Below are 27,561 nucleotides of genomic sequence, written 5' to 3' on the forward strand. Positions count from 1 at the left end.
TGCTCCCGTTTATTTATTTTTTGAATCATTCTCATTCCCAGTATTCTTACACATATTATTTATAATATTTTAGGGGTGTTTAACATGTTATTTAAGTGCTGCTAGTTATAAGAAAAAGTGATGATTAACACATCTAATCATGTATCCAACCTTTACTCCATTTACACGTTTAAACACAAACACCTTTATTAAACAGTTTTTGCACATTTACACATTCAAAAATATATTCCTATGTTGATGTTGCAGTTCACACTGTACTTTTTAGTTTTAGTAATTCCTAAGCATACATTTGAAGGAAGAAAGATTGATATACAACAGACCAGGAAACACAAATTATAGCCACAATTTACAACATATACAACTTATAAAATGAATGCAACTTGCATTCACTCAGTTTTTACAGCATTTAGGCATCAGCAAGAGTTTGTTTTTATGTTCATCTCATCTCATCTCTGTTTTTATCTTCATACACAGGCAGACGTTTATTTTACCACCCATGGCGTTCATGTTTGCATGTGTATTCCAGAGGTAAGTGTGTATAAACATTGAGTTTGGTGTTTGTATCTTTAGTAGTCTCACACTGGTATATGTATAATCACCCCCACCCCCCACCCCATAAAAAATGTGAAGTGCAGTGATTGTCAAACAGTACAATTTTCACAGTTTTTCCAATAACGGTCTCAATCAGATTATGCTGCATTCACAGTTATGTTGGAATGACCATAATTACAAGCCATAATTTACCCGGAACTTCATTTCGACCCTGGTTCCTGCGGTGTAAACACTCAGAGTACCACCCCAAAGTTCCTAGTTCCTTGGAAAAGTTCCTGCTGTGGAAACGCGGCTTAAATATTTTGTTATTCCCCTCCCATGTAAATGCTAATGTATAGCTAATTATTCACATTGGCATGAATATGAAACCACATTCTTTAGTGTCAATTATCATATCCAGTGTTGCCTACAGCAGAAATAGTAGCTAGTTAGCACAATGGTCTTGCTACAGAAATCACACCTTGTACATTCAAATGCTGTGGGGAAAAAAACCCTTTCAAAATAGTGCTTTCTCCATCATTAGCACTACTTTCAGTTGTTTATCTAGGGATTTCTTCAATAGTTTAAATGCTGTGGAAGTGTGGGGAGAATGTAAACTCATATTTTTGCCTCTTTACTGTATGACGCTTTGTCAAAGTCGTTCAGGCATGTAATGCTGCGAGATAAAGAATCCCAATGTTCAAGTTCAACTAGACTTGAGAGAGTTGCTGGTTAAATTCCAGAGTTGTTGGTTTCGGCAAAATCTATGGTAAAAGATCAACCATATTTAATGACTTCTAATTTAAAATGTTCCTCTTTATTTGTATTACAGACTAGTTAATCTTTGGGTTGCTTGTTTTCTGTAGCACTTATTGTAGCTCCGTAATAATACATGGTCTTGGAAAGGTTGTTAACTTTTATAAAGTCACTCGATAATATTAGAGCTCCCTTGTCTACATCTGCTTTTGTCACCTTGTCAACATGTCTCAAATTAGACGCTCTTCAGGTGGTACTTTCAGCATGCTATCCATCTCCAAGCGTGCACCTGCAACTTCCTGATGGCTTGGGGAATAAGTTCCTTCTGATTGCCGCTTCCTGCGTGCTGTCATCAACATGAAAATGAGACCAATAGCCACCAAGAGGATACAGCCACACACCAATGGAACCGCAATCGCCAGCCACGGTATATGATCTTGCTGAGCCTGCTTCTGCAGAGAGAGATTCAAATTGTTTTTGTTGGCAGGTATAAAAAGTAACAATCAACACTACTGAGCTAGTTTCTTATTTTGACTCCTAAATTGTGTGCTAATTATACTCTGTGTTTACTCACATTTGTTTCACAGAACTGCCCACTGAATCCTGCTGGACACAAACATTGAAACCGGTTCAGCCGATCCAGACACGATCCACCGTTTAGACATGGGCTAGATGCACACTCATCCATTTCTCTCTCACATCTGTGGGGGAAAAAATTTGAACACTTAGTCATCTATATCAGTGTTTGTTCATTCAATTGATTTCAATTGGACAAGAATGCAAGTGTTAATTCCACCTGTCTCCTATGAATCCTGGAAGGCAGGAGCAGTTTGCCCCCCACTGAGTGTCATGACAAATGCCATCATTTTCACATTCAAAATCCAGTTGACATTTAAGAGGAGGGTAGTTATACCTGGTGCACAAGAACACAAACAAACAAATGCTCAAACTCCCAACAGATCAAAACAGTCCCAAACAGATAAGGATGTAGCCTCACTTGTTCATTCAAACTTGGGTAGCAAGAAAAAACTGTATAAAATAGAACAATGGATAGTGATTTTTTTCCCACTGGCTTTCATTAGTATTTACAAATGAAAGCAGTTTTGCATTTGGATGTAATATAAAGGCCACATTAAAATAGAGTCTAAGTTATGGCTGAGTCAAGTCTAGGCATCAATGTGTGATCAGTAGGAACTCACTGACAACGTGTTCCACTGTACTTAGGGGGACAGATACAGGTGTAGTCATTAACTCCATCCACACAGGTTCCCCCATTCTTACACTTCGATCCTTTGCAGTCGTCTATGTTTTCCGAACATGTAGGTCCAGCATATCCTGGGTGACACAAGCAGTCAAACCCATTAAACTTGTCCTTGCATTTGCCATGGAGACAGGGTCCTGAGACACACTCGTCTGTTTCTTTCTCGCAGGTGATCCCTTCCCAGCCGGGTGAGCACTGGCAGCCAAAAGAATTGAAGAGATCCACACATGTACCACCACGTCTGCAAGGATGAGAGTGGCACACTGGAGCCCCGGAGCACCCTATGCGCACACGCTCATCTTGTCTCCGCCAAAATCGAGATTTTTGGGGTGATTTGGCATTGTCTACAAATGGAAGATACACCTCACCTACTCTGACGGCACCTAGACATCCTGTGTACGTCTCTGCCAGTGCAACTTCACTTGACAAGTCTTTAAGAAAACTTAAACTGCCAGCAAGCATTGGGGCACTGTTACCATCAATGATCCCATCCACCAAAACCAACCACTGTGATGCATCATGCTCTGGGTTGGCCATGGCAACAAGCAGGCGATGCCAGTTTCCATCTGCAATGTGCCTCTGTCCAGAGAATTTTACTGGCTCCACACTGTTCTCTGTATGAAGCTCCACATAAATGGCTGAATCCAACAGACCAACCAGTAGAAGTTCCACCCCTCTCCATGCACGAAGTAGCACACCATTTTCCTGCCTTGTACGGAGCTCCATGGTAACATTTGTTACTGGGTCAACTACAGATCCCTTAGCACTGTAGTGTAAGGGTGTGTTGTCAAAGGTTGCATTAGCAATGCCTGGTAAGAAGGAAGAAAAGGTATAAGCATTTACACATTAAAAATATTTGAATTATTTTGTCAATTGGATGTTCAGGAAGCAAACAAGAAACTGTTCAAGATAAGCATACACTCAAAACCATCCAACAGATCCATGCAGTGTCCACCATTTACGCAAGGGTCGCTGACACACCAAACTCTGGTTTCACATGTCTTTCCAGTGAAATCCCGTGGACAGGAACAAGTAAAGTCATTCCATGTGACTGTACACTCTCCACCATTCAAGCAAGGCTCCACCTGCAAACCAATTGCACAACGACAGCTCTTTCCAACTGTAATTATCACAGCAAAAAGGTCTGATGAAATGAGAGCAAAAATGTAAGTCGACATACCTTGCATGTATCATCACTTATGCATCCAGGTAGCACATTTTCTGCATCACTGGAGAAATATATAGTTTCACTGAGGGTACTATTCCAGGCTTCCACTTCCAGATGCACATCGTCTAGTCTCAGGTCCTGCAGGCATCCCTTAAATTGCCCACCCCAATCCGTTGCACCCTCTTCACCTGGAACTCCACCAACATACACCAGGTCTCCCTTCAGAACTTCCATGTCAGGCAGTGAGCCGAGCCTATAGCGCAATCCTCCATGGCTAAAGAATACCTGACCCTCCTGTATGTCCAACTGAAGCATTGGCTTCTCTCCATTACAGACAAACACTGGTGATGAAAGGGTGGGTGACTCCGCTACAGAGGTCACATGTACTCGTCCCATTTCCAAGTACATGGTAAAATAAGGATCATCTTCCTCGGTCTCCTGAAGACCTGCTCTTCGTAGTTGAAATAATAATCCACTTGTTTTAAGTGATAGAAGGAAGAATGAGACACTAAAGTTCCTGCCAATATCAGACAGCAGTTCAAGTGGAAGAAAACTTGTAGAATTCTCATGACCAAATGTCCAAGAGGGAAAATCTGGAAAATAAAGAGAAATGGAGACAAAAGTCAATTATGATAATGTGCCAATGTTTTTTATTCTATAAGTTTAGTTTCATCTACACCAAACTATTCAACTGCAGTCCTGGAGGGCCACTGTCCCGCAGAATGTCAATCCCACCAGAATCAAACACACTTGCCTATATTTTCCAAGTACTCATCTTTGTTCAGGTGTGTTTGCATAGGGTTAGAGCTAAACCTGGCAGAACAGTTGCCCTTCTGAACAGCACCAGATCTGAATATCCCAGGTTTACACATTACTACAAGATCAATGTTTTAGTGTATGAGGATATGCGTATGCATACCTTGGCTGCAGTCATGTCCATAGTGTGGTCTATAACAGTCACAGTGGTAGCTCGTCCAGAGGTCAACACAGTGCCCTTGTTGAGAGCAAGGATCTGGGTCCACCTCGCACCATTCTGTCTTTATACAGCCTAACTCTACACTTTCGTCCTTGTCATCCAGATCATGGGGCAGGACAGGATGGCCATCAATCTGTAGGTCCTCCATACAGCCCAAAAAGCCATGGCTGCTCAATGTAAGCTCCATGTACTCCTCTGGTACTCCACCCACATATACCTTTGTGAACGTCTCGTGGTGCAAGAAAGTTTCATGATAATTTGGTTGCTTGTCTTCAGCTCTGCATACTTGATCGTCACAGCCTGGACCTTTGACCTGAAGCACAAGTCTGATATCCTGTTCATCAATGGTCACCGTTGCCTCATGCCAACCTCCGTCACTTACAAGCCCTGGTAATTGTGCCTCCAGTGACCCTCCCTCCTTAGATATTGCCTTAGCATGCAGCTCACCCCCAACAATCTCTAGGGAGAAGAAGAGCTCGGCATTGCCACGAAAGAACAGCAGCATATCTGGCAGAGTGGTTCGGAAGCGCAGGCGAACCCCCAGAGGGTGCTCGTGTTCTGTGTCTCTCCTTCTGCGCTCAAGTGGTGGAACCTCAATCAGAAAGAACCTCGCTGAGGAGAAGGAAAATGTGGTTGGTGTAGAACATGTGTCATCATAGAAACCTGGAGGACAAAGGCAAGTATGTCCATGTGTCTCTTCATCTAACCACGGCAAGCAGGTGGCACCATTTTGGCAGGCATGGTCAATGCAACCAAGCAGCTGCACAGTGCATTGGGGACCCCCCCATGGCAGGTGATCTTCCTCAGCTTCTGCACATCGGCACTTGTATTCAGCTACTCCATCTTCACATACACCTCCATTCAGGCAGGGGGCACTCTCACACTCATCTATGTTAACCTCACACTCCACGCCTGGGAAAGACAGACCAAAATGAACAATAAAGACAAATACACATGCAAACAGTTTCCCATATACAAACACTAACCTGCAAACCCCTCTGGGCATAGACACGTGTATCCGTTAACCAAATCCGTACAGCTTCCTCCATTGTGACAGGGCTCAGATACACACTCGTTTATGTTCACTGAACAGTTCTCTCCTGTAGAAATAAACAAAACACATAAACAGTATGACAACTCTTTTCAGGTAAATTATTGTTTTATTACTTGAGTAACCTTCACCACCCATTCAAACACATATTGGGTCACGGAATAGTTAGGCTCAACTCTGGAACAAGTTCTTAAAATGAACAGCGGTTTCAATGTCTGTGTATTGTTTCACATTTACATCTGTTTTATGTTTCCGGTACCTGTGTATCCTGGTTGGCACTGACAGACGTAACCCATGGCTGTGGCATAGGTGAACTCCCAGTCCGTTTCCCAGAGGTCTGGATTTGACTTCTCAAAACATTCACCATCGTTCTCACAGGGAGTATCAGCACATTCATCTATATCCACCTCACAGTTATCTCCTTCAAAACCTATACACACATTAACATTGTTTCAGTTTGTTGCAGAGGTAAGGTTAGGGATATGAAGACTTGAAAGACTTGGGTGCGGCTTTGGATAAAGGAGAGCTACCTGGCCAACAGGTACAGTTGTAGTGGTTAATGCCTTCTAGACAAGTAGCTCCATGTTGGCAAGGATGAGATGCACATTCCGGAATATCCTCCTCACAGTGGTCCCCCATAAAACCAGTGCCCTCACATTCGCACCCATAACTGCATACAAACACACAGAATCAGACTATTTTAACTATCAGCATAAAATCTGCTCTGCATTACAGCTTTTTCTGGCCAATAACCAACCACTTAGATAGGAAGAGTATGTCTGTCTAACATGTAACATTTGTTTTACTCACAGTGAGTAAGTGAAACAATAATGGGCAGTGCATGGACATGACTGTCAGGCATTCCCACAATTCCAGAGATGTGTTACCTATCAATAAAGTCGTGGCAAATTCCTCCATTCTGACATGGATCACTCTCACATTCATCGATATTGGTTTCACAGTCGGAACCTTCAAACCCCTGCACACAGTCACAGGTGTACAACCCCACTAGGTCAAGACAGGTGGCTCCATTTTGACAGGGATTTGACTCGCATTCATCAATCTCCATCTCACAGTTCACTCCTAAAGGGATATAAAACACAATACATGACTTAAAAAAATAAGATGCCCTATAAAGAACAGGTTGCGACTTGAAAAGTACCAGTTATTAATATCTGTCAACATCCATGTAAACCAGGAGTGCCCGATCCTACTTCTGGAGGGCCATAGTCCTGCAGAGTTTAGTTCCAACCACAATAAAAAAAAAAATCTGAATCAGCCATTAAGATCTACTAGGATTACCTTAAATTAGTGTGTTGGAACTCATTTTTGCAGGACCTCGGCCTCTCAGCATTAGGATTGGGCTCCCCTGCTTTAGACTACTAGCTAGCATACAGTTACAAAATGTGGAAACTTAAGGTTTCAAACAAGTTAATAATATGTTTACCCACACCCACAGATTACCTGTATATCCCAGCAGGCATTCACACAGGTACCGGTCTTTCCCATTAATACATGTTCCATTATTCCTACAAGGTCTCGATGCACACTCGTTAATGTCAATCTCACAGTTGTGTCCTTGGTATCCAGGTACGCAGAAGCAGTGATACGTGTTGGCCCCATCCAGACAGATTGCACCGTTCTGACAGGGATGTGAATCACACTCATCCAGGTCCTCTTCGCAGGTCTCACCACGAAAACCGTCTGAACAAGTGCATTCAAATCCATCCACTATACGTCTACAGGTGCCATTGTTGAGGCAGGGTTCATCAACACAGTCCGTGATGCGACGACTGCAATCCTCTCCTCCAAAACCAGGTGGGCACAAGCATTTGAAGCCATTCAGTTCGTCCACACAATCAGAGAGGGGACCGACACATGGCCCACTTTCACACTCATTGATGTCCTCTGGACAAGTGTAGTGATCTGTGCCAGGTTCACCGACACACCCTTCACATTCGGCAAACACACAACCGTTGTACAGCTCCGCACAGTCCCTCCCCATGTACCGTACTCCTTCCCGTGAACACAAACACACGTAATCATCCATTGTATCTACGCATGTCGCCCCATTCTGACATGGAGAAGATGCACACAAATCAGATGACCCGGAACAGAATATACCTACAGAAAGAAAGACAGGATTTAATATGGTACCTCTAACTCATGCATATGACCAACGGGAAATCCGATGTAAATTCCAAGTAAATGTTGTGTCATTTCTTTGATCATACTTGGGGTTTGGTGACCTACACCTTTTTGTCCAATAGACCATTTTGCAAGATGTAAACAACACTGGTCCAGAAACACTTCCTGTTTCAGTTTGTAACTGTTTTCTTTATTCCACATGTAAAGAAAACATCTTAAAGATGTTTGTTTAAACTTTTTGATTCAGTTTTATTTGTTCTATTGGTTGTATTTTATCCCAGCTTTTATTATGTAGTCTTAAAAAACTGAAACAGGAAGTGCTTCTGGACCAGTGTTGTTTACATCTTGCAAAATGGTCTATAGACATGAAATAAAAGAGACATGAGTGGAGAGATGTCCTGAAACTTTTAAGCAATCCGATTTATGATAGATGTCTATGAGTCTTCTCAATAACATTGGGAAATAAATCCCATAGACCTTGAATAACAAACATATGACATCTTCAAGGGCCCATTATGTCATAGAAAGTTGGATGTGGGTTCATTTAATAGGCTGGTAAACAACTATCTAGCAACTACTTAGAAAACTGCAAAAAACAAACAAATTAAAAACACAGAACACCTTAGCGACCACATAGCGTAATTCTAACATAGTGATGATTTATTATGCATGTCCATTTTCTTCAGAAAACTCTTTCAGAAAAATGAAAAAACAGACATCCCAATCAAGACAAAGGAAATACTGACATCAGTTAATAACAAGCTGTTGATCACAAACCTTAATCCTGGGTTAGACCGACTAAGCCCGAGGAATAATGTGAGAGAATCTCTTAAAAGTCAGGATTGCAAATAACAAGCCCATCTGTGAGGTTCAAAATATAAATATATATTTTTTTGTTACATTTCTTAGTCATAACGAGTCTTAAAATTTGAGAGACCCTGTGTGTATTGTAAATTGTCTATTTTGCTTATGAGTGTGTATTTTTTAGATCAGAATGAGGTGCGAAGCATTCAGGGGATTTTCTCGTGCAAATCGACCAATCCCATGAGAGCTCTTTGAGTCATTCCAAATTCCTGTTATCTGCATGACCTCGACCCTCAACCCCCACTGTGCATCCAATTCAGATCCATTAGTGTGTGGCCCACCCATCTTTAACCATTGTGGGGCCCCTCGTCCCCATAAACTCTCCCTCAACTTCTCTCAACCACTTTGCAGCCCTGGCAACCCTCAATGTCGCTTTGATCAGACCTTCATCCCAAATATTCATTCAGGCGGAAGATATTAATGAGTGGGCAAAAGGAATGAGGTGTTGTGCATGTGTGTCTGTGTGCACATGTTGAGCATTGTGTGTAGCAAGGCAGCGTAGCAGGAATGGGGCAGCGTTTTGTGAAAATAAGGTGAAGCGTGAAGGGGTTTATATAGGTCAGAAGTGTGTATGCGTTTGTTAACTTTTGATGCTTGTGGGAATCAAATGTTAGCCTGGCTGCGCCCGCCTACGCACTTCCGCTCAATTTCATTTTCCTTCAGTACTGCGTCTGGGATCGCTCCATATCCTTAGGTTTCCAGAAATCAATTTTTTTGTAGGACCAATCAACGAATAGAGGGAGTGGCTGAGAACGATGACGTTGATGTAGTGCATCAGTTTGAGTGCAGTAATGGCAGCGGAGAAAGACGTGAGAAAAGCTATTCGGTCCGTTGTTGGAAAAGAAACTGCCGAATATACAGAATTTAAAGCCGGATTGTTGTCGTCTCACCTCTTGTTGCACAACGGAGGACCAAGTGAAGGAGGCAGAAAGGTTGGAAGTTTGTGCTGGGCAGCTCGTGCACAATGACCGTGACATTTTGGACTTTAGCCTGGTGTTCGCGGTGTTCGGAAGCCCCGAGTCGTGGCTGCTAAACTATTGTTGAAGATCCGCTCAGGAGTCATGTCAGTCGCTCAGATTCCCAACAGTAAATTTACTGATTCTTGTGATGAATAGAACATTTTGAGCCCCTTTGTGCACTCGTACAGGAGGTTGGTGTGTCAGTTTTACATGTTGTAAATCATACAAATTGGTTGTGATTTTAAAAAAAAAATTGTCATAAATAAAAATTTGAAAACCCATACTTTGGAGACTATATTTGATTTTCAGTTTTAGATGTCAATGGTTAATTTGTTTTAATAAAAAAAAACAACTAAATGCCATATAAAAATGTACAAACACATACTTTGAAGACCATAATTAAGGTAATTAAGAAACACAAATACGTAATATGAAAAATTGTTGTTTATTACACATCTGCAGACAGACTGATCATTCACTGTAACTTACAGCATTGACTGAATAATCACTGTCCTTCATGTCAAATATACATTTCGAATTAATAATTGTTCCTAGATTAACAAAACCTGCAGCTCTCGTTGACTGAAATCCTATTGTAAATTTAATCCTCTGATCATTCGGAGTTCGGACTTGTTGTTTCTTTTACTGTCTATGGTTGTTTCCAGCCGTTTCGGCGCATGACATACGTCACTCACGACCACACATTAGCGATTGGCTATGGCAGATCGTGAGTGACTCTGGGCAGATCCAATAGATTTGAACTTTAATAGTGAACCCGCCTACAAGGAAGGAAACGTTTCTCAATTGAGGGAGGCCAGACTCTCTGTACAAATGAAATGTATGTACGAGAGTCTGGTAGAACCAGGCTAATCAAATGTCCCGATAAGGGTAAAATTTGATTCTTAAACCTTTTAAAGGTCACATTAAAGGGTTAGTTCACCCAAAAATTAAAATGATCCCATAATTTACTAAACCTCAAGGTATCCTAATTGTATGACTTTCTTCTTTCAGCCAAACACAATATCCTGGCTCTTCCACGCTTTATAATGGGAGTTTTTGAAGCTCCAAAAAGCACATCCATCCATCATAAAAGTAATCCATAAGGCTGATGAATTTTTGTAAGTTTGCATCTTTGATTCTCATTTTCCTATTATTGTGAAGCTGCATTGAAACAATATGTATTGTTTAAAGAAGTAAATGAATAAATGTAATACTTTCAAATGTAATACATGATAAATTACATAGCAAATTGTACTATATCAGCATAACAATTTTAGGCCCCGTCCACACTACTGCGTTTTCGTTTAAAAACGGAGAATTAAAATGAATACGATCTCCGTCCACACCAGCGTTTTATCTGCCTATTAGAAATGATCTCCGTCCACATTAAAACGACTGAAAACGCGGATCACGTGACCATTCACCAACACTGGGCATGCGCGTGCCGGTATAAACAGTGAATGACGAATCAGGGAAGGATACGTCATGACTGATATGCCCAATCATAGAGCCAAGCGTCAGCCTCTGCATCAGCGTTTCTGAAGTTCTCCGTTTTGTATGGTTTTGTCTCGTCCACACTAAAACGCCCTCCGAAGAGTCAAAACGCAAAACGCAGCTGCAGCGTTTCTAAACTTCTCAGTTTTAGGTCTTCGTTTTTCTCGTTTTAGTGTGGACGGGAGGTGCAAACGTAGCAAAAGGTCTCCGTTTTTAAACGAAAACGCAGTAGTGTGGACGGGGCCTTAGTGTAAGATAGAACATCATAATGTTCCTTTAAATTGTTAAAAATCCCAAATCTTTGTTTCTTTCTAGAAATAAATTTGATTTTGAATTCCGGATTGTCAGTTCTAGACTTTGCAATGTATTTGCCCAGACACTTTAATCAACATGGAAGTGTTACTTTTAGAACTGAAACATCTTATCAGTCTCAGAACACACAGACTGTTCTTACACAACACAACTCAGAGCTTACACACTGATTTTAGTGTGAACACACTCACATTTATCTTAAAATGTGGCTTACACAACGATCTTAAAGCAAACAAAACAAAAAAGTGGATATTTATTAGGAGTATTTTTCATGCACACATTATGTTCCCAAAAAACAATTTTAAGAACACTTTGATTTTAGCATGTGTAGGATGCAGATCCGTCTGACACCCACACAGGCACTCATTCCCCACCCCCGGCCCAGGAAAACGGGCTCCACTCACACTGACCCAGCAAGTGTTCAGTTTCCATAGTTACCCCTAAGCTAATTTGGCCCTGAGACGAAGATATTCTGACCTCTGTGACCTCAGATCCACCTCCCTTCTACTTTTATTTTCCATCTTTCTCACCATCTTAGATTTCTTTAAGGCTAATGTCATTTCCTGTCAGTGTGATAAGTAAGAAGATTTCCCAGCTCACGCTGCCATGAAGGGTCAGATGGATAATGATGCCCGACAGAAGCGTCCAGCACTCACGGCCCACATACATGAAGTTCCTCTTTTAATTTTCTTTTTTTACTTACTCCTTCCTGTCACTGCAGGACACTGATTATCTGCTTTCTGTTTCGACCTCTGCCAACCTGTGTTGTACCGTTTACAGAAAATCAAAGTGGATTAAACTGTCTGTACCTAATTTAGCTTATGTACTCTGACACAAACACGTGTGCTTGAAGACTCTCACTGACTGAACCTTTAATTCACAACATCTGTGTTGTGAAATATTTTTACATTCTGTCATATACAATAAAAAGACTCAATTTAAAGTTCACTAGACGGTGCTTATACCATCAGAGAGAAAAGAGCGAGTAGGCCAAAGTCTTCACGTACTGAGCTGAACGTAATCCTCTCAGAGTTGTGTGTGTAAAACAGGACAGCTTAAGGTTAGTCTACACTGCTAAGCCAGACAGCTTTTGTAGAATCCAGGTCTCCCACCTTGAGCCAGTAAGAGATTCCAGATAGATCTATATACTTTCATTCAGTAAGGATGTATTAAATTGATCAAAACTGACAGTAAACATTATTATGTTACAAATAGTAAATATTTCAATTAAATGCGGTTCATTTGAATGTTCTATTCATAAAAGAATACAATAATGTGATAATAATAAGAAATGTTTCTCAAGCAGCAAATTAGCATACAGTATCAGAATGATTTCTGAAGGATCATGTGACACTGATGCGGATGCAAGTAATGATGCTGAAAATTCAGTTTTGCATCACATGAATGAATTACATTTTAAAATGTATTTAAATAGAAAACAGTTATTTTTAATTTCTAGTAATATTTCAGCATATTACTGTATTTTTTATCAATTATATGCAGCCTTTACCCACTGCACTACTGCAACAATTTCTGTCTGCTACCAATATAAACTCATCACCTTGATCTGGTCATGTTCCATTCATATTCATAGAGTATTTGTATTCTCTTAAATGTGATCTCGTTGGAATGTGGACAGCACCCAGATGTGACACATTTAGGTTCGAGGTGGAGACAGGCTGTAGTGGTTCTGATTTTACAGACTTTAACATTGAGGTTTCACAGAGATCTGAGAGTCTTTGGCATCCTGTGGCAGACGGAGACATTCTCCTGACATCTGTCTTGAGCACTACGGCTTACTTGTGTCAGTGTATAAGGTTATCTACGTGAAGCCGCTGGAAGAATGTTAGCCATGCAGGTTCTTAGAGTTAAACTTCTAACACTGATACTGACTGTCAATCAAGGAGAACTCCTCTCCTTTTGTTTACATCACTGCCAATCATCCCTGTTTGTCTTACTTCCTGCTGTGAGGGGGCGTGATTGGTTAGTTTTACAATTTTAGGGGTTACAGATTGTTTTAGAGGGGTCAGGTGGGGAAACAGCTCTCTGTGTGTGTAACACCAGTGTTATTCTGATATAATTAGTAGTTTTTATTACTATTTTGAATCCGTTTTTGTTTTTATATTTGAATTTATGTCAAGTTTTGACTGTCTAATGGCTGTGAAATTTGTCAGGGTTAGTGGCCCAGTCAGATGGGGAGATCATCTGAATGAGATAACACTAATATGCATCTGTCCAGAGATATGAGTGGGAACGGATGGGTTACAGAGAGAATGACAGTAAGAGGGCAGCTGGGACGTGTGTGTGATGTGTGACAGGACTTTCTGATAACCTGTGGTCTGGTCATTTTCACAGGCACTGGAGAGGTGTGCGCAAGTTTATTTGTACTTAGTCGTGCTTAATTTTCTCATGTGAACCTAAAATCAAGAATTCTAACGTTAAGAATCAAACTTTTCAGACTAAATATAGTTTTGATTCATTGTAAATGTGAGAATAATGGTTGTTCTTAGAATTAATATAAACTCAGACTTAGCACAGTTCTGTCATTAGCTCTATAGACTCAGATGCTAATAGGCTAATTAGCTTTATCCCCCTTTGCGTCTAAACCTAGACACAACGGTTTAACCTTTAAGACTTTATAGGTGATGCTTTTGAGTGTTACGCCTCGTGAGCATCAACACAATGCTTTTGGCACTGAAGGCTATTAGCTTTATTCTATATAGTAAATCTAAAACCAAAACATAATATTAGAATTTAAAAGCTGTCTGTTTTGTCAATTCAATTTGTGGCATAATATCTGTTAAGTAGCAGATACCGCTTAAGTAAACCTGGTCAGCGTCTGGCGAGTTTAAATGCAGAAATGTGAAGCTTGATTTTTTTGTTAGAGCACGTGTGAATTATTTTGGAAAAAAGTGTCTTATTAATCAGCTATTATTTACAAGTAAATTGTCTAAATTGTCCTTTTTTATGTTAGATGCGATTAATCGTGATTAATTGATTTGATAGCACTAATATATATTAGGGCTGTGCAAAAATTAATTGCGATTAATCGCATCCAAAATAAAAGTCTGTGTTTACATAATATATTTGTGTGTGCTGTAATTATTTTGTATATATAAATACCTATGCATGCATCTATAGATTTAAGAATTATTTGCGCAAAAACTGTATATATATATATAAAAACATAATCTATATTATATAAAATATAAATATTTTATATATGAATAACACATTTTATTAAATATATACATGCATCTGTGTGTATTTATATATATACAAAATAATTATATACAGCACACACAAATATATTATGTAGACACAGACTTTTATTTTGGATGCGATTAATCGCAATTATTTTTTGCACAGCCCTAATATATATATATATATATATATATATATATATATATATAATACTCTATTACCCAAAGCATTAATTTAACCCTCTAAACAATTAGGTGATATTTGTGAGCATTAACCCACACAAAAACATGTCAATTATTGCCATTAACACCTCCTCTAGCTAGTAAAAGTTATGCTATTATTAATAATATTATTTATTTACAATATTTACTAGATCTTGACCAACAATTGATGGACCCCTTGATGGAAATAGGCGCATCTATGTGTGGTTAAGATCTTGTATTGACAATGCAAGAGTCCAGCACTCAGTAAAGTTTCCTCCAGCACATCCCAGACAACTTTAACTGAATTTAAGGTCTGGATTCAGAGGGGCCTATTCATGTGTGGAAATGATTCTTCATGCTCCCCCCCCCCCCCAACCATTCTTTCACAATTTGAGCCTGATATCGTAATCCTGGAATATGGCCAGATGTGTCTTCCTACATGGATGTTTAAGAAATGAAAAGCTAGACTCCATCAACTCGGGTTAGAAGAACTGTTGCCAAACATATAACATTCTAGAAACATAATAATTACTGCAAAAATGATGCAATCAAGACTCTACTTTTTTGGGGGGCCGTGCAGTGTATTACACTCTATTACCCAAAACATTTATTGAATCATTCTATATAGGTGATATTTTTGAGCACTGATCAACAGAGAGACTTTATTTGTTAATGTTAGCATCAACGCAGGCCCCTCTAGCTAGGCTCACTTTTATTAGCAGAATCTTGACTGTGAGAATGCAGTGGACTTTGTCATGTGAATTTATTCTTCCCTTTCAGTGTTCTTGTTAGGATTAGGGTTGGGGGCAGGGTCCATTGTAGACATTTTCATTGAAAAAGTCATGTGGATTCCAGGATCCCCCTCGTTTCCCTAAGCGCTTGATGTTACATTTGCATGCGTGATTTGACATGAACTATCAGCTCAGTCAGGACATTAGACCAGTTTCACTGTTCATCTCACTGAATTCCCCCACTGACTCCCATTAGTCTATGCAAATACACTAAAGATGCAGTGTTGTAATTGCATACAACACTTGACACCTAAACAGCAGGATCTGTGAGTCAGAACAATGAGTTTTGACTGCAAGTGTATTATTGTGTGCCAGACGCATTTTGATTTTATACAACTATTTATTTTACAGTGTCCCTGTTATTCATGTAGTTACTGTAGTAAAAATGATAAATTATGCATAATTACATGCAACTAACCCAAAACCAAACCCCAATCCTAACCCCTGTAGTAAATACATGTAGTTAATTATTATTACCCAATTATTATTATTACTCTACTAAAATGTATATTTGCTTTTATATACAACCTTTAATATTTTAGACTCAAAACTTTGTTATTATCCTGGATATGGTTATCATAGAGTTAAATACTCAGAGACAGCTTGACCGTGCAGTCAGATGAAAGAGCGTTAAGCCTACAGGACGCAAAAGTAAACAGAGCCTGTTAAAAGTGCTTAACGCAGATTCCACCCGCACACAACGTCCAAATGACTCAGCCCTGGTGTCATGGCAACGGGAAACAATGGAATTCCCCCCCCCCCCCAAATGAATCAGACTGGATTGATGGAGGGAGGGAAAATAGATGGGTAACCTCCCCCATACACCCGTCTACCATGCTCCAGTCATATCCACTCCAGACAGGAGGAGGGAGTTACACTCCAGTGCACATCTTTGAGAGTCCCAAATAACAGAAAATGACCACAACACTAATGCGAGACACAGAGCCAGGAATTCTGTTTCAGTATAAAACAGAAACAGTTGTTTCAAGCCATGTTTGGGTCAAATATGGAAAAACCCAACCGTTGGGTTTCAAAATAAAATTTTAAACCAACGGGTTGAAACAACCCAGCATTTGTTTTTAAAGTGTAGAAGATTTATCTATTAAATAGCCAAATGAATACCAAGGGCTTACCATGCAGTTTTTTTTAAACCACCATGATGCTAGATTTTGTGGGTGGTTGCTAGGGTGTTCTGAGTGGTTGCTAGGTGGCTGCTTAAAAGTCAAAAGTAAAAAGAACCCCCCCTCCTCACGCTTTTGTCTCCCAGCATCATTACAAAACAATTATTACTAATACTTTAGTTTTTGTTTTTTTTTAACATTGTGGATAAAAGTAGGCTACATTTACTTGCTTTCATTTGCCTTTTTAAAAAGTTTCCCAAAAAAATCAAAGTACCAGTATAGCCACATCCAACCTGTTGCTTTTGACTCTAGCAGAGATATATACGCTTAAACTTGGCCTTTCTTAGAATAAAACACACCTAATGAGCAAATATTAGCAAAACATCACATTCTATTTCTATATGAAAGATGTTCTCAACAGCTTTTCATGATCAGTGTGCCATTTTTTGTTCATTCTTTCAATGTTCAGGGTTGCCAAGTAAAAGTTAACTTAATGTTCTATAAATATGGGTTTATGAAAATATATGTTCATATAATATTATATCTTGTTTTCAAGGCATTGAGACAGAAGGAGAGAGAGAACTTACCCCATTTGAACATCATCATGGTCAGTAAAAATGTCCCGGGGCATTTCAGATGCACTTTCCTGATCTCCATGGTGACGTGAGACAATCCAAACATACCAAACTAGCTTAATGTCTCTTTGAGTCCTTCATAGTGGAGCAACCTTCAAATTAAACCGTCTTAAGGGAACATCAAACCTCGGAGTTCCCGCATGATCCTGAAGCTGAAAGTCTGCTCTGTTGAAATTCTCTTTGGTCTCTTAATTCCTAAGCTTCAGGGTGTGTAGTTCATATAAAGTTCCTCTGTCCAGCATCAGAAATGTATTCAGGCTGAGAGCAGTGGCACATTGTACGCGTAGTAATGAGACTAACTCTCTCACCCAATCCCACTGCGGCTTACCACACTAATCACCCAGAGAGGGGAGGGGCCGGAAAACCAGAAGTGGACTTCAGCACCAGGACTCCTGTGTATGGGATGGGTTTGCTTTGCAACACTTTGGGAACAGAATGGAACTAATTCAGACAAAACAGGACATAGGGACATTCAGGGATGTCCTCAAAGATAAAGATTCATACAGTTAAACATGTTTTAATAACAATGATAACAGTAGCACTTTATTTTACAGTCCTGTTCCGTTACTGGGTTATAATATACTAACCCTCAACCTACTCTAAACTAACTCCAAATGTAACCATGATAAGAGCTTTAAGGGACAATTCACCCCACAAAAAAAATAAAGAAAATTGTGTCATCATTTACTCACCCTCAAGTTGTTCCAAGCCTGTATGAGTTTCTTTCTTCTGCTGAACACAAAAGAAGATATTTTGAAGAATGTCAGTAACCAAACAGTTGATGTGCCCCACTTTCTCATACTACGGGGTCCATCAACCATCAACAATGGTTACCAATATTCTTCAAAATATCTACTTTTGTGTTTAGGAGAAGACTGAAACTCATACAGGTTTGGAACATCTTGAGGGTGAGTAAATGTTTGGGTGAACTATCCCTTTAGTAAAATGACAAAATGTATTGTAAAAGTATGTTTGCTATGATTTATGTATGTCTTTTATTAGTCTACTTTTCTACACTTTTGCAGGTGGACAGCAGACGGCTCAGGTCAGTGTTATTTTAGTACTCTATATATGAAGAGTTCAGATGCAAAAGCCTCTAAATGCCATTTGAAATGTTCTTCTTTAATGATGATTTTTATCAAACTTGTATATTTAAGTTCAGTAATTTCACAATGATAATTGCCTATTAATTGTTATTTGAGTGAAATTTTGAATTTAAATATACAAGTTTGATAAAAATCATCATTAAAGAAGAAAATTTCAAATGGCATTTAGAGGCTTTTGCATCTGAACTCTTCATATATTATTATAGTATGTATTCATATTTTTAAATGGTGTTCCTTTAAATTTTAGTTTGTTTTAGTATTTTTTTATGTGCTTTTGTCATTGTTATTCATTTTTTTGTTAACACTTTACAATAAGGTTCCACTGGTTAACTAAGTTACTTAACATGAATGAAAAATACTTATAACACATTTATTAATCTTAGTTAATGTAAATGTCAAAATGTATTAAACTGTTTTTTATATTGTATAATGAATATTGTTTAATGGAATTGCTAATATTAACTAGCAATGAATGATAACAGTTGTTTTTTTTAACCAATTAACATTAAAATAATATTAATAAATACTGTAACAAATCTTTTGCTCTTTGTCAGTTAAAGTTAGTACTTTAATAGGGACCTTATTGCAAAGTGTTACCCTCATTTTTAAGAAATATTTATAAATAGCTTTACATTTGATGTAAATAACTAAAACTGACATAAAAATTATTTCTGGTTTAGTTATTTAAATACATCCAATTTAACTTATTTCGGTTAGTTGCAACATTTTTGCAAGTTTTTTTTTTTAGCCTTTTATCTAATATCTATATTTTATTTTATCTATACTTTATTTCAGTTACTTATATTGTTAACAACTACTGCTTTTTCAAGGTATTGACAAAATAACACTGGGCCAGGTTTTGTGTTAGAAAAACACACAACACAAGCCACACTAATGCGAAGTTGGAAATTTGGATTTTGTTTTGTTAGAAAACACTGAGCCCAGCTGGATATTTTCTTTCACAAATCAAGACATTTACAAAAGCTTTCCTAAGTGATTCCCTGCTGATTTTTTCCAACAGTGTATAATGAGCAGCTGAGATCTTATATCCTGCTGAGTTCAGCTATCACATTTGCATTAGTCATTCAAGGCTGCATTCCTTTATAAACCCACAACTACCTGTTTTTATGAACTACGCAACTTGTTGATCCATTTGGAGCAGCACTATAAGGAACTTCTCCTTATTGGTTGTTTGAAGAGTTTGACCTAATTAATTAAAAACAACACCACACACACACACACACACACACACACACACACACACACGCACACACACACACACACACACACACACACACACACACACACACACACACACACACACACACACACACACACAGATTAGCATGGTGTTGTTTGGGTTCATTTTCTGGTGGACTGCCAGTGTCAGTTGTTATTGGTGAGTGCAGTGAGAATTAAAAAAAAAATTTGTTTTGAAACAAACTCCACTGAGCGTCTTGCCTTAAGAATTAGTTTAATTAGAAAATTCAATGCAGGGATTTAAAAATGCAGCCATAAAAGCACTATATACAAACATAACAGCTCATTATCGCAAAATATAAACATGACAGGGTGATCAGGACCCTGGTGCGAAGTGAAATGGTCTTGTATGACCATGTTGGCGTTTATTTTGCAATAATGATATCTCACAGTCCTACTGCTTACTAAATAAATCTGCAATACAATTACCAAAGGCGTTTGTTGTAATCCTTATCTTCATGATATGACATAAATATTATTGTCTGTCTGCACAAGTTCTTGTAATGACTTCTAACCTAGACAACTATATTTACTGATAATAAAAACACTGATTCTGTTCCTTTCACACTCATTTTTGTTTATCTGTGACTCATCACACATTTTGTTTACAAGAGGAAATTTCCATAGTGTTTTGTTCTCTGATCCAGGAATAGAATGAGGTGTCCTATCTGTGAGTGTGTGTGCACATTACACCGGATGCTGACTTTTGCTTTAAAGCCTGTGACAGTGTGTCACTGCTGGCCTTGAGATATGGACGTAGGCTTCTTACACTCATTCACATACATCTAAACATCTTTTACAAAGCTTAAAGTGTGAGTCATCGTTTACTCACTCTCATATCGTTCTAAACCTTTAGTCCGTCTTCGAAACCCAAATTAAGATTTTTTTTTTAATGAAATCCAAGCGATTTCTCTCCCTCCATTGAAAATTGATTCACCCAAAACTCTGACATACTATGTCCAGCACTCAAATATGGTAAACCGAAGCAGAAGAATGCTTGCTCGATGCGTAGGAATAAACCTCATACATGTGATCATATAAAGCAATCTTATAGGTCTGGAATGACATGCACCATCATAAGTTTAGAACATCATCTCTGTGCAACAAGAGGAAGTCGTGGCAAATCCATAAATGGTGTTAATGAAATCATATCATGAAAGTCATGAGTCATGTACATATGTATATATATATATATATATATATATATATATATATATATATTTATATATATACACACACACACTACTATATATTTATATACTTTGTCAAGCTCCAAAAAAAGACAGTAGAGCCCGACTGATAAAGGATTTTGAAGGCCGATACCGATACAAATATTTGTTGGTTTTAAAATCCGATATTCCGATATATCAGCCGATATTATTATTCTTCCTTTTTTTTTTCAGAAACGCGCAACAAAATATTAACAGATTTTTATTTATGTTTTAACTAAAATAATATGATAATGCATTTTAAAAAGAAACTTGTTTCTATTGTCACAACAGAACAGAGGAACATCAAAATATATTAAAGTTCTGATAAATAAAATAATAATTAGTCCCTACATTGCCTTATAAGCTACCTTATAATTACAATGTCAGCTTGCTTATACCTTTACCTGCACTTTTAAATTCTTTCCATCAAGCTACATCAAACCATTTTCAATCATCAGTTGCTGCGTGCCTCCTAAAACCTACTATTTAGCGATTCTAATCTAAATCCATTACAGAACGACAGTCTGCAACGCACATTTGGCGTCGTTGGATTTCACACACGTGTAAAAGAAAAGCTAACTTTTATGCACAAGATACATTTGATACTTTTTCTCTATGTCTAAATGTTCAGGATGTGTGGCGCGTTATACACGAGTGTTGCCAACCGGGACGGTGTAGAGTGCCCTCTGGTGGACAAACTATACAACTCCAACACTCATGACATGATTGAAGCGCGATTTGTCCGTTTTTATTTTATTTTTGAAATATTCATTTATCGGCCATTATAACTGCAGATACCGATATTTTAGAAAATGCCAAATATCGGCCGATAATATCGGCCTGCCGATATATCGGTCTGGCTCTAAAAGACAGTTGATCTAATGAATCAAAACATCTTAGAATTGTAGATAAATCTGTGTTTGACACGATCTGGCAGACTATGCACAAGTGCACGTGCTACGACGTGTTGTGGGTGACCTGAGTTCAAGTTTGCCTTGTGCAATTTCTTGATCCCACTACTGCCTGTCTTCCCATTATTTCCTTTAGCCGTGCAGTTATTATAAGTCCCGAAGCCCGAAAGTACAATGTAGTGCAGGTTAATGCATATGGATGTAAATGTGATTCAATAACACTAAACATAACATAATCTTCAGTCCCCCATATTCAAAGTACTGATTTAAGTGGATAAAATGGTCAAGGGTCCAGTGATCTGATCGGCTAGCAGCTATACTAGATGTAGGCATGAACTGGATTTAAGTGGCTCAGCAAATTGGATCTTTATGTCAGGCAGGTTTGAGAAAACAAGATTGAAGCTTGCTGCATCATGATGTCATTGAGCCTGACTCTCTACTTAAGTATACTAGACAAACATAAAGAAAAACGGTAACCCAGGTTCATTAGTTAATGAATTCTTAGATCAGTATTTATTAGTTTTATCTTAGTTAATATTAATTACAGAACACATAAAAGTTGTAGGTTGTATTTAGTTAATGCACTGTGAACTAACATGAACAAACAATGAACAGCTGTATTTTTATTAACTAACATTAACAAAGATGAATACATACTGTAACAAATGTATTGCTTATTGTTAGTTCATGTTAGTTAATACATTAACTAATGAAACCTTATTGTAAAGTGTTACCAGAAAAAAAAAAAAAACTTTTGAAAAGCATTTCTAGAAATTTGTTACATACACATTTACAAAAGAAAAATCATATTTAACATATAATATTCCCCACACTTGATCAATGTTTGCTGATATATTTGTAGTTGAGGGCCTATATGTAAATATAATGCATCAGTAACCTAACTGAAAAGATGCATTTCATTTGTTTAATTTCAGTTACTCATGAGCTCAGCTGCAGCTTCCCCATATGGAACTTTAATAAGATTAAGATGCACTAAAATGACAATGCTAGTCCGACTGCTCATTCACCCGCAGAAACCCAATCAACAACCCCTAAACGACCATGGGGTCTTCAAAATCGGCACATATGGCAGGCTCAAAAGAGTCCCAGGCTCATTGCTGTAAGACCCCCAAGATGTACCGCTAAGTAATAAACAGTAATCTGTAGCTGTCTGCATACGAGTGCACACCCCGCTTATAACCATAAGGCTTAGTACAGAAGAATGACTGTGATTGGATTATTAGTCGTAAATCTTTTTGACAGCACACAGGCAATGAGCCCTTAACTGCACTGTCACAATGTAATGACCTCAAACCCTTCATACAGATAGTCTTACTTATACAGGTGAATTTAAATCCTTTTAATCCAGCATATAACAATAAAGCATCTTTGATTTTATAAGCCACCGTTTCTGTTTTTCTGTACATGATATATATATATATATATATATATATATATATATATACAGTATAGTATATATATATATATATATATATATATATATACATACAGTATATATATATATATATAAGCCACTGTTTCTGTTTTTCTGTACATGATATATATATATATATATATATATATATATATACAGTATAGTATATATATATATATATATATATATATATATATATATACATACAGTATATATATATATATAAGCCACTGTTTCTGTTTTTCTGTACATGATATATATATTTATATATATATATATACAGTATATATATATATATATATATATATATATATATACATACAGTATATATATATATATATATATACATTATTTCAAGATTAAAAACATTTAAACTTTTTTTATGTGCTTCTGCTTTTCCGCAAGTAATACATTTATAGTGGCATGATGAAATAAATGCAATATTATAAACGATATTAATAGTGATTATATGATCAGTGTAATGTATTTTGCTCTCTCTCTCTCTCTCTCTCTCTCTCTCTCTCTCTCTCTCTCTCTCTCTCTCTCTCTCTCTCTCTCTCTCTCTCTCTCTCTCTCTCTCTCTCTCTCTCTCTCTCTCTCTCTCTCTCTCTCTCTCTCTCTGTCTCTAATCACAATGAAGTGGCCTTTCGGAGTAAATACTGCAAATTCCCAGCAGAGGGAACTATACAGCAATACACTGTCCACAACTATGGTGTTTTAAAGTAAAAAAAAAAAAAAAAAAAAAAATGTATTATTATAATTACGGTATTATAATATCACGGTATTATGTTATTATAAATATTTATAACAACATTTTCTTGTTAATAAAAGGATATGAATGTTTTGTGTGAACCTTGTTCTGTAGGAAGCTGGTCACAGATCAAGTGCAACGCCCCGTCTGGGAGCCAGCAGACTTTGAAATCTTACGCTGTAAAATGAAACTAAAAGGAGGAGGAAATTTAGAATGAAAGAAGTGAGATTCTAGGAAGCTATTCACCACTTTCAAGAAGACACGGTGGTGTAATGAATGAAGTCTCAGAATGAATTTGCATGTTTCTGAAGATCACAGGTAAGACTCTGGTTAAAACCAGAGATCATTGTCAAGCCGAGCATGTTTAAGTGAATTTCTTCATTTTACTTTTGTTAAGGTGTTTTAACTCGCATCTTGTGTTCACAGTGCTGCCAAGAAGTCTTGCGTATTTGAGCCATACAGAAAGCATAAAAACATAGGCAAATGTCTAATAATCAGTAATGAGCACTTCCCTGGTGAGTATTATCAGCCTGTATCTCCATTGAACTATAAAATTGTGTAATCTCTGACCTGCTTACAGTGCACTATTTGGAACTGTTCTTTGATACGTATCTGCCCTTTTGAATGCGGCTATAATAATTTAAAAGCTTAATTCCCATCATGGGATCATTTTATGTTATGTTTTAATTAATTTTAGTTTGAATATATATATTTTTTTCAATTTTGGTTACATTTTCTGAATAAAAAATCTAATAAACACACTATCACTAAAAAGAATAACCTTTTAAGCACAAAAGTATTATGTAATTATTTAAGACAATTCTCCTTATATTGAAACTCGAGAGCCCTATATAGAGTATTCGGTAACATTTTACAATATGGGTGCACTAATAAGCATTAATTCATGGTTAACTAATGCACAGATAATACTGAATTAATGTGTAACTAATGATTATCTAAGCTATTCATTAATGATTACCACATTAGGAACTAATTAAGAGTCTGTAAGGTTAATGTATTAGTTCATACATTAATTGTTTTAATTAAATATGTAATTGTGGATTAATTCCATAATAACTATTTTTTTCAACTAATAGTGTGAATTAATATGTTAATTACCAGAATGAGCCAAAGCCGTGTATTTCAACTTCCAGATAATATGACGGGTACACTAATATGCATTAATACATGATTAATTACTTCATTGTTGGTGCAAATTCATGTGCAAATTACTACAATTACTAAATGACTAGTTAATAATGATGTGCCCCAACAAGTAAAGTCATAACATAATGATACCTTTGCAAATCATTAGCTAATTATTAATTAAAGCAGACAACTGGAAGTTGAAGTGCATAGCTTTGACTAATTGTGGTAATTAACACATTAATTTACACTATTAGTTAATAAAATATGACACATTGAATTTATAGCAATTCATGTATTACTTAATCTATTAATCATATAGACTCTTTATTAGATGCTGATGCAGTAATATTAGTGCACCCATATTGTAAAGTGTTACCGAGTATTCTGTAGTCCTGAATTTTAACTTAAGTGTTAACTTTGCCTCTAACCTTGATTCTTGCTGACTCCAGCTCTTCTGTTTTGAGTTCTAATCCCACAGTGGTTTACAGTCTTGAGTTCCATTCATGTGATTTTTTAGCACGCTAGTCCTGCTTTGTGGCATTACACAGAGTATCTGTTCCTGAAAAAAAAAAAAAACTCCGGATTTTTCTAAAAACAGTTTTGTGATAATGAATGATTGACTGAAAATTATAACTCTGTACATGGTTACATATGAAATAAATAAATAGTGATGAGTTTAAATGATTGAGTGATACAGTATTTGGTTTGAATTAGTCTAATTAATGACTCATTCATTGAATTTAAAGTCATCAGGTGCATTCACAGACCGATCGCCAATGACATCAAAGTATCCTGAGAGAGCGGACGTCTCAGTATCATCGGCCGCATCATTCTCGCGGTACTTTGATGTCATACTTTGATGATGTGCTTTAATTCAAACACACATTTTCAGTCATTTTCAACTTTCTCAAAAACTCGAAAAGAATCGATGGAATTGTTGGAAATGAAACTTAAACCAGAAACATTAAATTCCCTATCTATTCCTTAGTTATGCCTTCTTGTTCCAGACTCACCACACTTGCATAGGAAGGGTGGTTCAGTAGATGAACGCTTACTGTCGAGCACGTTCAAGTCCCTCGGGTTTCAAGTACAGGTGGAGAAGAACCTATCGGCAAATGAAATGATTAGTGTGCTGAGAAAAGGTACAGTACAATGTCATTTTCAGTGTTCAGGATGGGTCATGCCTGTATTCATTTATAAATGTGCCATAAGTATCCAAGGAGAACCACACAGACAATTCCTGCTTTGTGTGTGTACTGATGAGCCATGGAGAGGAAGGAACAATCCTTGGATCGGATGAGCGCTGGATCCATGTCAAAACTCTGACCTCTCTCGTGACTTCTGACCTCTGCCCTAGTCTGCGGGACAAGCCGAAACTTTTCTTCCTACAGGTAACAGCCGTCTGCAAAAGAGAGAGAGAAGCATTTCATAACATTTCGTCTGTGGCTAACTAATGTTTTATTGGTTTGATTTCATATTCAGGCCTGCAGGGGACTGGAATATGACCCTGGTGTCGAGGCAGACAGTGAAGAAGCACCGGGCGAATATTTGGGAATTTCGGACGTTCCCGAGGCGGATTTTCTCTGCTGTTATTCCACAGTGGAAGGTTTGCATTCCACTGACAGACAGTGGCATAGTTGATTGGTTTCATTGAATTTTTGTACAGCAAATGCATTTGAAAACATTTGTTTCTCCACAGGATACTACTCGTGGAGAAATCCAGAAAAAGGCTCTGTATTTATCGGTGAACTTTGCAAGATGTTAAAGGACAGTCATCTAGAGATTATTCAGATTCTCACAAGAGTAAATCATCATGTGGCTTTTCACTTCCAGTCTTGCACCACAGACCCGGATACACACAGAAAGCGACAAATGCCGTGCTTTGCCTCCAAACTGACCAAGGATTTTTATCTTCATGTGGCAGAGAAGAAAAAGAAATAATATAAATGAAAAAATAATAATAATAATTTTCAATCACTGGGAGCAAGTCAGTGATGTGGTTTGCAAGGAGAGACAGCAATTTATGAATATGTTAGAATATGTTCATATGCAAACACACTTCATTATTAAATTAATCAAATGATGTATAAGATGGCAGATCTGAAGAACAGTCTAAGCACATTGAATTAAATACTTCAGGAACTTTATTTATTTGTTCGTTTGTTTTTTCTTCTTTTTCTTTCCAAATAAAAGTTGAAAAAATAAATAAAAATAACATTATTCATAAGAGGCAAGTGAATATCTGATGACAGATACTAGACTTA

The 27,561-nt window shown here is 37.6% G+C and overlaps 2 protein-coding genes across 2 annotated transcripts; one reads left to right on the plus strand and one right to left on the minus strand.

The window, feature by feature from the left end:
- Positions 1–3: 3 nt before the first annotated feature.
- On the minus strand, positions 4–17,822 carry crb2a (crumbs cell polarity complex component 2a). Its single transcript, XM_039689298.2, has 13 exons — positions 17,427–17,822; positions 7,208–7,867; positions 6,631–6,826; positions 6,274–6,413; positions 6,003–6,173; positions 5,679–5,792; positions 4,636–5,604; positions 3,729–4,309; positions 3,468–3,633; positions 2,487–3,357; positions 2,084–2,200; positions 1,862–1,988; positions 4–1,739 (listed from the first exon to the last, which is right to left on the minus strand). Exons 1-13 carry the CDS (start codon positions 17,518–17,520, stop codon positions 1,518–1,520), a joined length of 4,428 nt encoding a protein of 1,475 aa, XP_039545232.2. The 5' UTR covers positions 17,521–17,822; the 3' UTR covers positions 4–1,517.
- casp21 (caspase 21, apoptosis-related cysteine peptidase) lies at positions 7,434–27,444 on the plus strand. Its single transcript, XM_039689310.2, has 9 exons — positions 7,434–7,561; positions 17,396–17,446; positions 18,500–18,519; positions 24,263–24,466; positions 24,575–24,663; positions 26,305–26,439; positions 26,510–26,688; positions 26,780–26,903; positions 26,997–27,444. Exons 4-9 carry the CDS (start codon positions 24,438–24,440, stop codon positions 27,236–27,238), a joined length of 798 nt encoding a protein of 265 aa, XP_039545244.2. The 5' UTR covers positions 7,434–7,561; positions 17,396–17,446; positions 18,500–18,519; positions 24,263–24,437; the 3' UTR covers positions 27,239–27,444.
- The last annotated feature ends 117 nt before the right edge of the window (positions 27,445–27,561 follow it).

The sequence above is a fragment of the Pimephales promelas genome, chromosome 19, assembly GCF_988280905.1.
Source record: "Pimephales promelas chromosome 19, fPimPro1.hap1.1, whole genome shotgun sequence".
In the NCBI taxonomy this organism is placed as follows: Eukaryota; Metazoa; Chordata; class Actinopteri; order Cypriniformes; family Leuciscidae; genus Pimephales; species Pimephales promelas.